The 15,274-nt window shown below is 46.9% G+C and overlaps 1 protein-coding gene across 5 annotated transcripts in view; it reads left to right on the top strand.

Moving 5' to 3' along the window:
- The window catches only part of Anks1a (ankyrin repeat and sterile alpha motif domain containing 1A), a 159,939-nt gene that overhangs the window by 70,066 nt on the left and 74,599 nt on the right, over positions 1–15,274 (top strand). For all 5 annotated transcript variants that reach the window (XM_041634895.1, XM_041634896.1, XM_041634890.1 and 2 more), the window contains 6 exons: positions 464–760; positions 1,436–1,511; positions 1,717–1,818; positions 1,915–2,016; positions 7,900–8,096; positions 10,842–10,934. In XM_041634895.1, coding sequence (XP_041490829.1) covers positions 464–760; positions 1,436–1,511; positions 1,717–1,818; positions 1,915–2,016; positions 7,900–8,096; positions 10,842–10,934 — 867 coding nt within the window. The remainder of the gene's footprint in view (positions 1–463; positions 761–1,435; positions 1,512–1,716; positions 1,819–1,914; positions 2,017–7,899; positions 8,097–10,841; positions 10,935–15,274) is intronic.

Consider the following 15,274-nt stretch of genomic DNA (forward strand, 5'->3'; position numbering starts at 1 on the left):
CTACAGATGACAAACTCCTTTTAAAAAGCTGTGTGGAAGGCTGTGGATGGTGGATAAACCCAGAATCGGAACCACAGGGTCGATCAAAGAAATGCATGTAAAACCAGTTGAAGTTTAAATGAAACAATGGCAGCAGTGCATATGTGCCAGGCCGTCTACCAAACGCCTGCCAAATTTTCTCGTTCCCTCACCTTCAGTATGGAGATGTGCCCTTAATGGCATACAGAGACTGCAAATGTTCAGGGGATGCTCCCCTCCTGCAGGGACAGAGGGCAGATGTGGCCTATGGTAGCAATCAGGCTGGATTGTTGGGGGCGGTGACTGGATTCGGACTCCTGTAAGTTTCCAAGTATCGCTGCTATTTTCTCATTTAAATTTCAGTGGTTTTTATGGGTGATTATACAGGCAGATGTTGGTCCCCTGCCCCGCCCCTTTCTGACATGCTGTGCTTATTAACCTTCAGAACAACGACAATGAGACTGCCCTGCACTGTGCAGCACAGTATGGCCACACGGAGGTCGTGAAGGCTCTGTTGGAGGAGCTCACAGACCCCACCATGCGCAACAACAAGTTCGAAACACCTCTGGACTTGGCAGCGCTCTACGGGCGGCTGGAGGTGGTGAAGATGCTGCTGAGCGCGCACCCCAACCTCCTGAGCTGCAGCACTAGGAAGCACACCCCCTTACACTTGGCCGCGAGGAATGGCCACAAGGCCGTGGTGCAGGTCCTGCTGGACGCCGGCATGGATAGCAACTACCAGGTAGCGAGGCGGGCACCTCTCCTGGCACAGGGCTGATGCCGCCGGGCTGTGTGTGTGCTCAGCACGTTTCACATCACACTCACGTGCTTCCGTTCGTCACTATTCTGCTGTGACATCTTAGGGGCAGACGAGCTTTGTGGAGTGAGTCTAGCGGTTTTGCTTGTTTCTTTTCAGGGTGTGAGATACAGTCTTGAACCCCTGAAAAGAAGTGCTTGTGGACCATCTCAAACCAGAAGGGTTCATTGCCTTCCCATACATGGCCCCCACCTCCCGCCCCGCCACCTTTTTTGCACTGCCAAAGCTTCAACTGCCAACATGACTTGGCACTCCTCTGTGATGGCAAGCTTCTCTCAGTACTTCCGTAAGCTTGGTGTTGACTCTCCCTGTGGGCCGTGAGGTGCTTTTATTCCCTCTTCTCAGAAAAGAGGAGCTCGGTCAAGTTTTAGGAGTCAACATCCCTACAAGCAGTGGGGACTCATGCACGTGGCCTGAGATGGCACCCAAGTGGTCTTGCTGTGTGGATTTTTTAGAACCCATACAAGAAATGTTGGAAAGCTGAAGCCCCAGAGGGCTCTGTGTAGCTCGGTTGCCGCCCGTCCTTATCCGTGTCCCGTTTGTCACGTGACACACCAACTGTTCTCATGACGTGCTGCTGCGCTCTTGTTTGCCTTCCAGACGGAGATGGGCAGCGCTTTGCATGAGGCTGCTTTGTTTGGCAAGACCGATGTGGTGCAAATTCTGCTGGCTGCAGGTGAGGTTGGCAGCGCTGATCCCATGTGCCGGGCGGTGTTTGAGCCCAGCGTCTGTGTGTGGTTAGAGCTGTGTGACTTGGTCCTGGAACGCTGGACTGTTGATGGCTGTGGGTGAAGAATGTCGGTCGAGCTGCTTGAGAGCTGCGGGAGTCCTTGGGCCTGCCCGAAATGCTCACTTCCCTGCTCCACCTGCTGTCCTCCCAGGAATCGACGTTAACATAAAGGACAGCCGTGGCCTCACTGCCCTCGACACTGTGCGTGACCTGCCTTCTCAGAAGAGCCAGCAGATAGCAGCCCTGATAGAAGGTAAGGGCCGCTGCGCTGTCCGGGGCCAGGACCGCTAACCTGCACTGTGCGTGGTGCAGCCTCTCACTTTATTTTTTAAACCATCTTTCCTTACAGATCACATGACTGGAAAAAGAAGCATGAAAGAAGTAGATAAGAGCGCCACAGCTCAGCTACCTCTCCTCTCCAGCACAGATGCCACAGCACCAAAGTCTCAGGGTGAGGCGCTTCTCCTCAGCCAGGAAAGAGGGGTAGCCTGAGGAGAGTCGTCACTCTTGGGCAGAATGGAAAGTTCTGCATTCAGATAATTGCAGGGTGTTATTAGGATTTACTCAGTTCAGTTGTCTCCCTGCTCCCTCAAGTCTTAGCAGGCATGACGCAGATTTTGATATGGGTATTATTTGTCCTACTTTTCCATTTTCATTAAAAAAGTTGTTTTAATTAATCCAGGCCTTAACCCCAGCACTTGAAAGACAGAGGCAGGCAGCTCTCTGTGAGTTCAAAACCAGCCTAGTCTACATAGCAAGGTCCAGGCTAACCAGACTACACAGTAAGACCCTGTCTTTAAATTAAAAAAAAACAGAACAAAAGTTTTATATATACATATATGTGTGTGTATATATATGTAGTGATTTTTACTCTGACTTTCTGGATTCTTGTGGGGCCCATCACACATGGAAGCTTATTCTTTGTTACAAATGTCCAGCCTTAGCTTGGCTTGTTTCTTGCCAGCTTTTCTAACTTAAATTATCCTGACTACTTTTTGCCTCTGGCTTTTTTCTTTTCTTTTTTTTTTTCTTTTTTTCTTTTTGGTTTTTTGAGACAGGGTTTCTCTGTGGCTTTGGAGCCTGTCCTGGAACTAGCTCTTGTAGACCAGGCTGGTCTTGAACTCACAGAGATCCGCCTGCCTCTGCCTCCCGAGTGCTGGGATTAAAGGCGTGCGCCACCATCGCCCGGTGCTTTTTCCTTTTCTTACTTCTGTATCTCTTCCTTTAATTCTTACTCCGCGGCTGACTGGATGGCTGGGCGGCTGGCTGCTGACATCCTTCCTTGGGCTCTCATTCTCCCTCTCTTCCTCTGTCTCCTGTTAATACTCTGCCTGCCAGCCCTGCCTGTCCTTGCTCCTCCCATGTTATTGGCCATTCAGCTGCTTTTTAGGACCATCAGGTGTTTTAGACAGGCAAAGAACCACAGCTTCACAGTTAAACAAACATAAACAAAAGTCTCACACCGTAAAATAATATTTCCCAACATTTTATTTATATCTATAAACATAGTTTATATTTTTATAAATATAATATGTTATATAAAAACTATTATAAAATAGAAAAATAAAATATTCCTATATAAAATATAGAATATAAATAAAATATATTACTTGCATATAAATATAGTTTTTATATTTGTTACTATAACATAAATATATATATAATGCATGTGGCCAGGTCTGTTTATGTTCACTGCATGCATACATACAGGAGCTCATAAGGGTCAGAAGAGGGTGTTGGATTTTATAGATGGCCATAAACTGCCATGTGGGTGCTTGGAGCTAAGCCTGGGTTCTTTACAAGAACACTAAGTGCTCTTAACCTCTGAGCCATTTCTCCAGCTCCATGTCTGCTTTATTTTGGCCTCTACTTCTGTAGGGATGTGTAATGGGCAGGGTCATCTCAAGATCAACTTAGAACTTGTGTTTGCTGTTCCTTTCTATCCTAAAACACGTGGCAGCACTTCAGGAACTGTTGGTCCAATGAGGGTCTGATGGCTAGTCCTTGTGCACATGGCAGTTGTGGCAATAAATCATTGGTGTGGAAGTGGTCTGGGTGGTAAGTGTTCCTCATCAGCAGAATTCTGTAGTTTTTTTTTTTTTTAACTCTTTGGGAGTCCACCACCCAGCTCCCAAATAAGTACACAGAGACTTATTCTTACTTATGAATGCCCCGACTTAGCTTGGCTTGTTTCTATCCAGCTTTTCTAACTTAAATTATCCCGTTTCTCTTTAACTACACTTTGCCTCTGAGGTTTTTACCTTTCTTTATTCTAATATCTTTCTTTTCTTCCTATAATGTGGCTGGCTGTGTGGCTGGATGGCTAGTCTCTGGTGTTTTTCTGTCATCCTTTTCTTGATCCTCCCCCTACTCTCCAGCCTGGATTTCTCCTCCTATTTATAATCTCTGCCTGCCATCCCCACCTATCTCTCTCCTGCCTAGCTATTGGCTGTTCAGCTCTTTATTAGACCAATCAGGTGTTTCAAATAGGGAAAGTAACACAGCTTTACTGAGTTAAACAAATGCAACATCTTTGCATCATTAAACAAATGTTCCACAACAGAAACAAATGTAACACATCTTAAACTAGTCTTCCACAACATTCCCCCTTATTGTCTAAACAGAAATGTAAGGTTTCAACTTTAACATAGTAAAACTGTCTACAACAAAGACAGTTATCAAGTAAGAATTACATTTACAAAGTCCATTTGTATTTATCAGATTCAGAAAAAAATACTTCATTATCTATCTTAGTGATTCCAAAGTTTTATACCTAATTTGCTTTCTGTCATAACTAAGGAAAACTGCAATTATAACTATATAGTCTCCATCAAAGACTCCAGCAGGATGTCATATTACCTAACAACAGAGATATCTGGCTGCCTGAATCTTCTGCCCAAACTTCTTCTGCAATGGGGCATCCATTTTTGTCCTACAATGAAGCAAGAAATTTGAAGGACTGTCCCTTGTATTATCACAGTTCAGTGATCGCTTTCTTCTCTGTCCTGCAGAATGTCTGGCAGACTCATCTGTGAGGCAGGAATCTCAAAGGACTGTCCTACCTTGTCCTAACAAAGTTCAACAGTCATAGGCCATATAGCATATTGTCAGCAGTCAAGGCAAGAGCAGTTTCTTGCCCAAATGGTTAGCCTTCTCACATTGAAAGCAAACTCCATATGGATTTTCTTGGATGCCCATCATCCTTTTATGAAGTAAATTGGTGCTGCCAGGAGCAGATGTGTCTCATTGTCATGAAAATCCTTAGGTCTTAAACATCTTAAATACCATATTCTGTAGGTCTTTGAAGTGTTTGAAATTCACCTATCTGCCTAAAATAGACCCATTTTACCTTGAAAACATACCTAATGTGACTGCAAGTTTGATTATTATAGTTTAACTTCTAACTTCATTTCTTTTTTTTTCTTTCCCAAGACAGGGTTTCTCTGTAGCTTTGGAACCTGTCCTGGAACTCTAGAGTAGCCTCAAACTATGAGATCCATCTGCCTCTGCCTCCCAAGTGCTGGGCTAACCTCATTTCTTAGTTATCCATTGTATTTTTTTTTTGAAGATTTATTTACTTATTATGTATACAGCATTCTGGCTTGATTGATGTATGCCCGCACACCAGAAGAGTGCGCCAGATCTCAGTCTCCATTGTATTTTAAAATGAGCTTCATAAGCACAATACCCCAAACAAGAGTAGAAATATGCAGTATAACAAAAATAACTTAAAATTTGTATCAATATACCAAAATCTATGCCAGTGCAAAATATCTGAGACAAATAGTTGTCTTTTTATCCTGTATTCTTATATTCTCCTAAATCATAACCAACATCTATAACCCACTAAATAGCCAGAATCTACCCACACCCACCTCTTGGGAATGTGGGTGTCGTTCTCTAGACTGCTTCTTGTTGACTATGAGCAAAGGCATCTTTAGGGGGTTCCAGAAGAAATTGAGATAATGACCGAGTCCTGGGAAGAGCAGCAGTAACCTTTGTTGATAGATATCCCCTGTCAAGATTCAAAAGGTCTCGCCCATCACACCTGATCCATATCAACCTGGGAGGAATCCACAGCCTCTCATTTCTATGGAAACAAAAGCAGAACAAAACTCTTTTCCCAGGCAGTGAATTTTTGAGTTCCATTTTATAATTAAGCATTCTTCACCTATATAGGCTCGTTCATTTTAGCAGTCCCTCTTTCAGTCCACGTAAGGAGCTGTGGTTTGCTTTGCAAGGTCGGTGCAGCAGCATCCAGGATGCAGACTCCCTGTGTTTTCCATATCTGTGGCTTATTATTTTTCATATTTCTCTACTTCTCTCCCTAAAAACTTTAGTTTTAACTACTTGCTTTTTTTCTGTGACGTCTGTACCCTTTCTCTTTTCTTGAAGCCTGTGCACGTTGTTAAACACACTGTAACCTGCTTAGAGGTTTGCCTGTCTGAACCTGACTTTACTCTGCATCTCTGTCCTTTTCTGACTGCGTGAGCCTTTAAATTGCTAAGCGGCATGCCTAGGACCTCTGCCATAGCTTTGTCGATAGGCTCTGCCCACACCTCTGGTCTTGAGGGCCAAGCCTTGGGCCTGGTCAGAGGTAGGTGACAGAGAGCTGCGTTTGGGCCTCAGCTCTGTGCCAGTGCCCTGCACTGCGGTAGGTGCTTTGTTCTTAGTCTTGTGTCTCTACTTAGAGTGAAAAGGCTGTTTAAGTGTGCTGCTGTGCAGCAGGGTTTCTTTGTGTAACAGTCTTAGCTGTCTTGGACTTCATGGACTTCATTCTGTTGACCAGGCTGGCCTTGAACTTACAGAGACCCTCCTGCTTCTGCTTCCCAAGTGCTGGGATTAAAGGTGTCTGCCACCACTGCCTGGCTAGCAGAGTTCCTTAAAGGAGCCATATCCCCCTCCTTTCTTTTTCAGCTTTCTCAGGCCCTAGGTATTTGAGCCTCATGTTCTCACATTGGTATGCCAAAATGTAGTTGATTTTTTTTTTTTTTTTTTTTTTACTTTTTGGGGGCCCACCACCCAGATTCCAAATAACTAAACAGAGACTTATTCTTACTTATGAGTTCGTTTCTAGCCAGCTTTTCTAACTAGTCCTGTTTCTCTTTACGTTTTGCCTCAGGGCTTTCTACCTTTCTTTATTCTATATATCTTTCTTTTCTCTGCCTCTGCCTTGGGATTAACGGTGTGCGCCACCAGGCCCGGCCTGTCCAGCTCTTTATTAGACCAATCAAGTGTTATAGACAGGCAAAGTAACATAACTTTACAGAGTTAAACAAATGCAACATAAAAGAATACAACATCTTTGCATCATTAAACAAATGTCCCACAGCAGAGACAAATATAGCACATCTTAAAATAATATTCCACAACAGACTCCTTTCTGGTTTATGGAATAGCTTGTGGTATGATGAAAGGCAAAGACAAATAACTGCTAATTGACAGCTTCCCCTAGATGTAGATGGTAATAAACAGTAAAGCAACATTAGAAGGGGAGGCATGGAACAGAGTGGAAGTGGGCGGGCTTTGGACTCCTGGCCTGTCTTTGCTGGGTTCCTCAGCCCCCCCCCCTCCAAACTTTTCTTTGATTTTGGAATCTGCTAGCAGTGGGATCAATCGTTCACTGAGCTCTTAACTTTCGAGGAGCCCACACTGGTATTTGTGACTATTGCAAGGCACTTGGGGATGCCATTTCTAACAGTGCCGAGGAGACAGCATTAAGTCATACAGCTCCATGTCTCAGAAAGGCTTTGCTTTCCTCTGAATCACTTAAAGTGGGCTCCATGTTCAAAGACAAAACCCTGCCTCCAAAGCACAAGGAGAAGGCGGAGCGTGGCACACATCTTTAATCCCAGCACTTGGGAAGCAGAGGCAGGTGGATCTCTGTGAGTTCAAGGACAGCCTTTCTAGTGAGTTCAGAAGGCAGGTAAATATCTGTGAGTTTGAGGATAGCCTGGTCTTCAAAGTGAGTTCCAGGACAACCAAAGCTACACAAAGAAACCGTGCCCCGCCCCCCAAAAAAATCAACTATAATTTAAACCATTTTCAGTTACACATTGCCACATTTTCAGGTTAAATTGGCGTCTACATGGTATTGAGACACTGGAATGCTTACAAAAAACATAGGAATTACATATTTAAAGTAGTTTATTTTTTGTTGGGAATTGGACCCAGGGCTGTGTGCATGCTAAGCTGAGTCCTACCACTATGCTGCACTCCCTGTATTGAATCAGAGAAAATCAGTCCTCGTCCCTATCATTACAGTTCGGCCAGAGTGTCTGGAACCCAAGGCTCTGCCCCCGCCTCCTAATGATGGTGTTCTCTGTCTTCCCAGGGAGCGTGGAGAAAGCAGTCACTGAACTGATCATTGATTTTGACACACGCGCTGAGGAGGAGGGTCCCTACGAGGCACTGTACAATGCTGTGTCCTGTCACTCCTTGGACAGCACGGCCAGTGGGCGATCATCTGACCGAGATTCCGTGAACAAGGAGACCGAGGCCACAGGAGCAAGAACTGCTGGAGTCAGGCCTGTACGTGGCCCAGGCCTGAGCCTTCCAGGGGCTGTGGTGGCAGCTATGGGTGCTGGCAAGAGGAAGTCTGGTGCCGGCTCCTGTTTCAGAGGCCTGAGCTCACCTGCTGTTCTTTCAGGGGCTCTGTCTTGTCTCTCCTGTTCAGTGTGGTAAAGCTACAGCTCATACTGAGGTAGAAGTTTGCTTTTTCAGGCTCCGTCTGTGTAGCCTGTTTGCATCTCTCCACCCCACTGCCTTCACAGACATCCGTGTCTTCTGTTCTGGTTTAGCCTTGACGCTGTTCAAGCCTTTGGGCTCGTGCTTTGTTCTCTCTAGAGAGCAGGACTCCTCAGTGACAGGAATTGCTGTTCCAAGCCCTGCTTGCCCTACCAGCCCTGGGGAAGGGCATAGCAAGACCTAATCGGACAGTGTGTGCTCTTATTAGACAGTATGTCTGCTGGCTGATTCTTTCTTGGCCCCATTTCATGAAAGCGGCACTGTGTTTCTCTTGTCTTGGTCCTGCTCTGTCCATGGGCCTCCAGACTCCTGACTCACCTTCTCCCCCAGAGTCAGGGTGCCTTGTCTGTAGCCCTCCACACATTGTTATCCGAGTTTCTGTACTCTGGTGTTGTCTGACCCAGCTGGCTAACCATCTAGAGACAGATATGAGGGCGCATGTGGGGTTTCTCCTGTTGGCCTGCCCTTCTGGCCCAGCTCTGATGGACCTTTCTAACTGTGGCCTGGGAAAGGCCTAGAACTTCATGGAGTATTCTTTGTTGCCTGTCTGCTTGACCTGATGCAGTGGCAGTGTTTCCGTGTGGGTTTCAGTCAGCCCTCTAGTGTGGCAGCCTAGCAGAGTAGGAACTGCCAGCGCACTCCACACTCTGGTGAGTGGCAGAAGAGCATTTGCAAAGCATGGCATTTCTCTTCCCTGTTGGTATCTAACCTGTGTGAGGCTTTGCTTTAAGTGGTGCTTACAGGTGTCTCCCAGTAGGGGGCACTAGTGCCTTGCTAGAAGCCACAGCGTCCTGAAGAGAGCTGAGTAACCTTTGAAGGCCAGCCTCTGCTGGTTGTGCTAAGCAAAAGCCAGAGCATCTTGGAATGGATGCTTTGGCACGTGTGCATGCATGTGTTGTAGCCAGTCTTGTTCTCCTGTTCTGGCCTCACAGAAGGACTGACGGAGGCTGGTGTGGAGCAGAGAGGGCCCAAGTGCCAAAATTCAAAACAGCATCTTTGCCAATTTCTCTGGAAGTTTCTATCATTCGGCATTCCAAACTCCACCTGAACTGAAAGCCTAGGGCTGAGCCTGGAGCCAGCCCTGTCCTAAGTAAACCAACTCCTGCGTAGGAGACTCCAGCCCTGCAGAAAACAGTGAGGAAGGTGCAGGTGCAGTGGTTCCACAGCCTTCGGCTTTGTCACCAGGGTCAGTCTGGTCTAAGAGCTATACAAGAGCAAGTTCCAGGACAGCTAAGACTGTTCCACAGAGAAACCCTGTCTCGAAAAACAAAACAAAACAACAACAACAAAAAAAAATAGCCTGGTGCTCATGCTCTGTGTAAATGAGCAGGGGTGGCTCCCGGGGCTCCCTGTGACCATAGGTTATAATTGAGGGGTGACTGAAAACAAGACATGCTGGGCATGGTGGCACATGCCAGACTCAGAAGCAGGAGGGTTTCTATGAGGCCAATCTGATCTGCATAGTAAGTTCCATGAGACTCTGTCTCAAAAAAAAAAAAAATATAGTGAGACCCTCTCTCAAAAAAACAAAACCCTGGGGCTGGAGAGATGGCTCAGCGGTTAAGAGCACTGACTGCTCTTCCAGAGGACCCGGGTTCGATTCCCAGCACCCACATGGCAGCTCACAACTGTCTGAAAATGTAGTTCCATGAGATCTGACACCTTCACACCAACAAACATAATAAAGTTAAATAAATAAAAAAAAAGTTTAAAAAAAAACAAAACAAAAAAAAACAAACAAAAAACAAAACCCAAAACCCCCAAACCAAGAAATGTTTTGTTTTGAGTTGAGGGTAACCTCAAACTCTTGGGCTTGGGTGATCCTCCGGCCTTGGTCCCCTGACTAGCTGAACCTACAGATTCTAAGAGATTGGTGTGGGCTGAACAGTAGTGGTGCACACCTTTAATCGCAGCACTTGGGAGGCAGATGCAGGCGGATCTCTGTGAGTTCGAGGCCAGCCTGGTCTACAAAGCGAGTTCCAGGACAGCCAAGACTATACAGGGAAACCATGTCTGAGAGAGAGAGGGAGAGGGAGGGGGAGAGGGGAGAGGGAGAGGGAGAGGGAGGGAGAGATTGGACAAATGTTCCATCTTTAGCTGCTTTTCCCATTGCTTTCCCTGGAGTCTTGGCTTTAGAAAAGCTCTGGAACTGCGTCTTTTAATCTCAGGTTTCTTCTTTCCAGCATAGGCTGAAAGTTGAGCCCCTGCGTTTTGCTGTCAGGTTTTTGTGTCTGTCACATAGAGTGCTTGTGCCAGTGGGGCAGTTGTGAGCTTTCCATGCTGGTCCCCTTGCAGCCAGGAAGGAGGTGTTTATGGTCTTTGCTGCAGACATCAGAAACCGTGGTGCAGCTGATTGAATTGTGTCTGTGTGTGGGGTCCTGCATCTGCTCAGAGACTGGACCTTAACTTAAGGCTCCTGAGGAATTCTCTACGTAATCCTTTTTATTTCCAAGGACTAAAATAAGGGTAAGCCAAAAAGTTACATACTTGAAAAGGAGAGATGGTAGAATATTTATTTTTCTTCTGCAGAGGGAACGTCCACCGCCTCCAGCAAAGCCGCCACCTGATGAAGAGGAAGAAGAACGCGTAGATAAGAAGTATTTGCCCTTGACAGCCTCTGAGGTAGAGGGTTGGGGTCACCCCATCACTGACCTAGCATTTGTTAGATGGTAGCTGTGTGAGCTCAGAGGAGGCTTTGTTCTCTTCGCCTCTTTAGGATTTTTTTTATGTGTGTGTGTATATTTATGTGCACCACACGCCTGCATGGTGCCCGTGGGAGTAGGGTGAGGGCATCAGATCCCCGGGAACTGCAGTTACAGGTGCTTGTGAGCCACCGTGTCATGCAGGGATTTGAGTCTGGGTCCTCTGAAAGAGCAGTGCGTGCTCTTATCTGCTGAGCCGTCTCTCCAGCCCCTGTGCTTAGAACCCAGAGCCTTGTGTGTGCCAAGCAAGTACTCTATCCCTCACCCGTTTCCCCAGCCTATTTTTTCTTTTGTGGAGAGAAGATCGTTGTATTTGTGTGTGAGTGTGTAGGTACTTGTGCCCTACATAAAACAGGCACACAAAGTTATGCCACACTGTTTATGTGGGTGCTGGAGATTCCAGCTCAGGTCCTAAGATGCAGAGCAAGCACTCTTACCCCCTGGCCGCGTCACCAGCCTTGACTCCTTATCTTCTCATCGCCACTGCGCTTGTGAGGCTTGTGGCGCACCTGTGTTGGCATCTGGATCAAGGCCTTTCAAACTAAGAGTTCTGGTGCAGTGTTAGTGTGCTGGCCATATGGGAACCATAACTGGCTGTTGTCCGGGTGCCCCAGCTGAACAGTTCAACCTTTTGCCTTTACACTGTGTTTGACACAAGGTTCCAGTACCCTCGTCCTTGCCATTGTATGAACAGTACCATGTTATGAAGTTTTGGCGGCTGGGCCCCAGAGGCCTCCTTTCTGTTTTTACCCTTTCACTGCTTCCTGTGAAGACTGTCTCTAAACACGAATCAGGTTAGAGTTGACAACTGGAAAAGATAGGACTTTGGTCTGATTACTTTTGCTACATATTTTATTTGCAAGTTTATTAAATAACCAGATAAATAAGATATAGGAGGTATGTAGGAGGGTGAGAAGGAAAGAGGTGGTTATTTATAACAGTCTACCTTCTTTTCTCAAGACATGTTCTCCCTAAGTATCTCTGGATGGCCTGAAACTCATTCTGTATACCAGGCTGGCCTCGAACTCACAGAGATCCACTTGCCTCTGCCTCCCGGGTGCTGGGATTAAAGGTCAGTGCCACTATGTCTGACTACAATCTACCTTTTTAAAAAAGATTTAAAAATGTTTTATGACCAGAAGGTGGTGGCACACGACTATGGTCCCAGCACTCGGGAAGCAGAAGCAGGTGAATCGCTTTGAGTTTGAGGCCAGCCTGGTCTACAGACAGAGAAAGTTCCAGGACAGGCACCAAAGCTACAGAGAAACCCTCTCTCGAAAAACAAAATATTTTTTTAAATTATGTTACAGTGTGTGTGTTCAGAGGACAGGGTTTTTTCCTTCAGTTATGTAGTTCAGGAGACTGAACACAGGTTGTAGAGGCAGCAGCTCTGTCTGCTGGGCCATCTGCCTGTTGGGATGTCTGTGTGTGATGTGAGATTCGTCCTTTGAAAATGTTTCCTAATAGCCTGAAATTCTAAATCAGTTGAAGCAGTGTAGTTGATGTTTGGAAGACCATGACAGTGAGAGCCCTGAACTTTCCCATTTGCTGTTACTATGGATGCATAAATACAGAGGAGACATGGCCTGAGTCATTGTTCTCTTAATGATCCAGACAGGATTTTTTATTATTTTATTTTGTTTTTATGGTATTTTTTTTCTGGCATGTGTGTCTGATTGTCTCACTGTGAGTCACAACTGTGCCTGGGATCCTGAGAGGCTGCAGAAGGCATCAGATCCCCTGGAACTTGAGTTTCAGATGCTCATGAGCAGCCCACTGTGGGTGATGGGACTTACACTCTGGTCCTTTGCCAGAGCAGCGAGGACTGCAGCCCCACTGTCTTTGTTTCCAACTAGCTCAAAGCTTTGAAACGAAACCTCACACCGAGACACTGATGTCAGGAAACTGTAGGCCATTTTGCTTTGTTTACAGCACTGGGAGTATTGAACCTAGCAGTCTCTGGTGCTGAGGAAGGCTTTATGACCACCAGATCTAGGGCTCTGAGTCTGTCAGTCGCGTGACCAAGGATTTGACTGTGGAAGAGCTTATTCATCATGATGCCAGGATGAGACATCACACAAATGCACAGGTGTGCGTGCACACACACGCGCTACACACACACACACACACACACACACACACACACACACACAAGGTTTTTACTCCTCATGATGGATTGCCAGCTGCCATGGGCTGGCCACGGTATCCTCTGTGTCAAGGCTTCTCAGCCACCCACACCCCAGCGGATTCTAGAAGCCACAGCTGGGTGACAGCTGGCTCCTTGCAACCTTTCTGTGCCCAAGCAGTGCTGCTCTCCACAGAGACTCTTGAGCTTTGAGCCATTGCCAGCCCTGGAGGACAAGGGAACGAAGAGTAAGAAGTAATTTAGTTAAAAATGGAATCCTTTCTTTTGAAAATCGGTTATTGCCATGGTCACTGTGACACAGTGCTGCTTCTGTGGGAGCAAGGATGTCTGGAAGAAAAGTTTATTGTTGTCTGTGAAGGTTTAATCCCCTAGTTTGCTCAGGGTCAGAACAAGAGGAAACGAACACCCTTGTTTCTTGGGCTTTCATTAGGTAGTTGACGAAGGGAAGGCGGTCCAAATTGGATGGAGGAAAATGAGGCCGATCTGGATTAGAATTCGAGAAACTGCGTTTAATGACTGCAGCTCTGCTGTGAACTTTACATAACCTTGGACAGGTCCCTGACCCCCCTCTGAGTTTATAGGAGAAATGGCTAGACCCAGGGACCCTAGCTGTGGTTGGTGGACTTTGCTCACATTTGCCTTCCCTGGGGGACTCATTTGCCACGGAAGTCTTCTGTCCTGCCCTGGATTGTAGGCCAGGCTTCAGGGCTGTAGTTACCTTCCAGGGAAGCATGCCTGGGCCTGGTGAGAACTCTTGCTGAGGCAAACACACTGGGAATTGGATTTCCAGGGCTCTGCCTGAGGGATCCTGTGGGTGAAAACCTGCCAGTGACACCTGTGGTGTTAAACTGACGAGGTGTGAACTACTTAATGGCCCCTCTTTGTTCCCTTATGTTCCTATAAAAACAGGGCTCCCAGAGTAAAGGCGCCTTTAGCATCCAGGTGACTCTCACGGTGGGGTACCTGCTGTGCTCAGCAGTTTTAGAGTGAGCCCATTGTTCTGCCTTGAGTGGCTGCCTGGCTTCTCTTCTGTCTGAGACTGGGGGTGCAGTCCTCTCTTCAGAAGGACTTGTGAGCTGTCCCCACAGAGGAGGACTGCTGGACACTAACCTGGTGCTTCTCCGGTGTACAGTGGGAGGTGTCTGTTTGAGGTGGGAGCTTCCCTTGTGGGGTCTGCTGATGTGTTAGTTGTGAGTGGGAATCCAGCCACCCCCACTTCCCTCCCAGGCTGTACTGTCTCTTCAGCAGCTCTGGAAGTGAGCTCTGGCTTGATTGCTGCAGCTGCTCTGTGATTATTCTTAACTTGTCTTTAAAACACATGGGCACCAGGGCAGATGAGCAGAGGCTCTCTACAGCCCCTCCCTGTGTCTCCAGCACTGTGGTTTTACCAACTTTGCTCTAATGCCAGGACTAGCTGAGGACCCCCTGATGCTCACCTACCCTGAGTCCTGCAGCTGGTGCATTTCCCACGTGGGAGGCACTTACCTGCTTGAATCAAGACCTTCTCCGTAGACAGAGCTGCTGTTCACCCACAGAAACTTGCATTGCTAGTTGTCTACTGTCAAGACGGTTGGAGGCACCTGAAGTCCCCCAATAGAAGGCTGGCTTTAGGGCGTCTGTGAAGAAGATAGTCTCACAAGCTGGCTGTGGTAGCTCATGCCTTTAATCCTGAGCCTTGGGAGGCGGAGGCAGAGGATCAGCCTGTTTAAGATCAGCCTAGTGTGCCCAGCAAGTCCCAGGCTAGCCAGGGCTGCAGCAGCAGAGGAGGAGGAAAGGGAGGACGAGGACAGGGCATTTAAGTGGCAAGGGTGTTTTGTTTTCTCTGGAGGTGGAGGAAATGTCAGGAAGCCTGGAGAAAGGGCAGTTGCGGTGCATTCTAGGTAACAACTGCTAGGAAAGTATTCTCACAGAGACACTGTAGGGGAGGCAGAGAAGAGGGGCCTGGAGTTTATCTTTTTTTTTTTAAAGGACAAAATGGGCCAAAAAAAAGGTTTAGTCATACTGTGGAGATTTCCCATACAGGAATTATTCTTGGCATTTCTCTTGCCAAGTCAAAGTACATTATCAAGAAAAGGATTTGACTCAGGTGGGCTACCAAAAAGCGGCTCCATCTG

Source organism: Microtus oregoni, unplaced genomic scaffold (assembly GCF_018167655.1).
Source record: "Microtus oregoni isolate MIOR12 unplaced genomic scaffold, Mior012 000046F_ref0000063, whole genome shotgun sequence".
Taxonomy (NCBI): Eukaryota; Metazoa; Chordata; class Mammalia; order Rodentia; family Cricetidae; genus Microtus; species Microtus oregoni.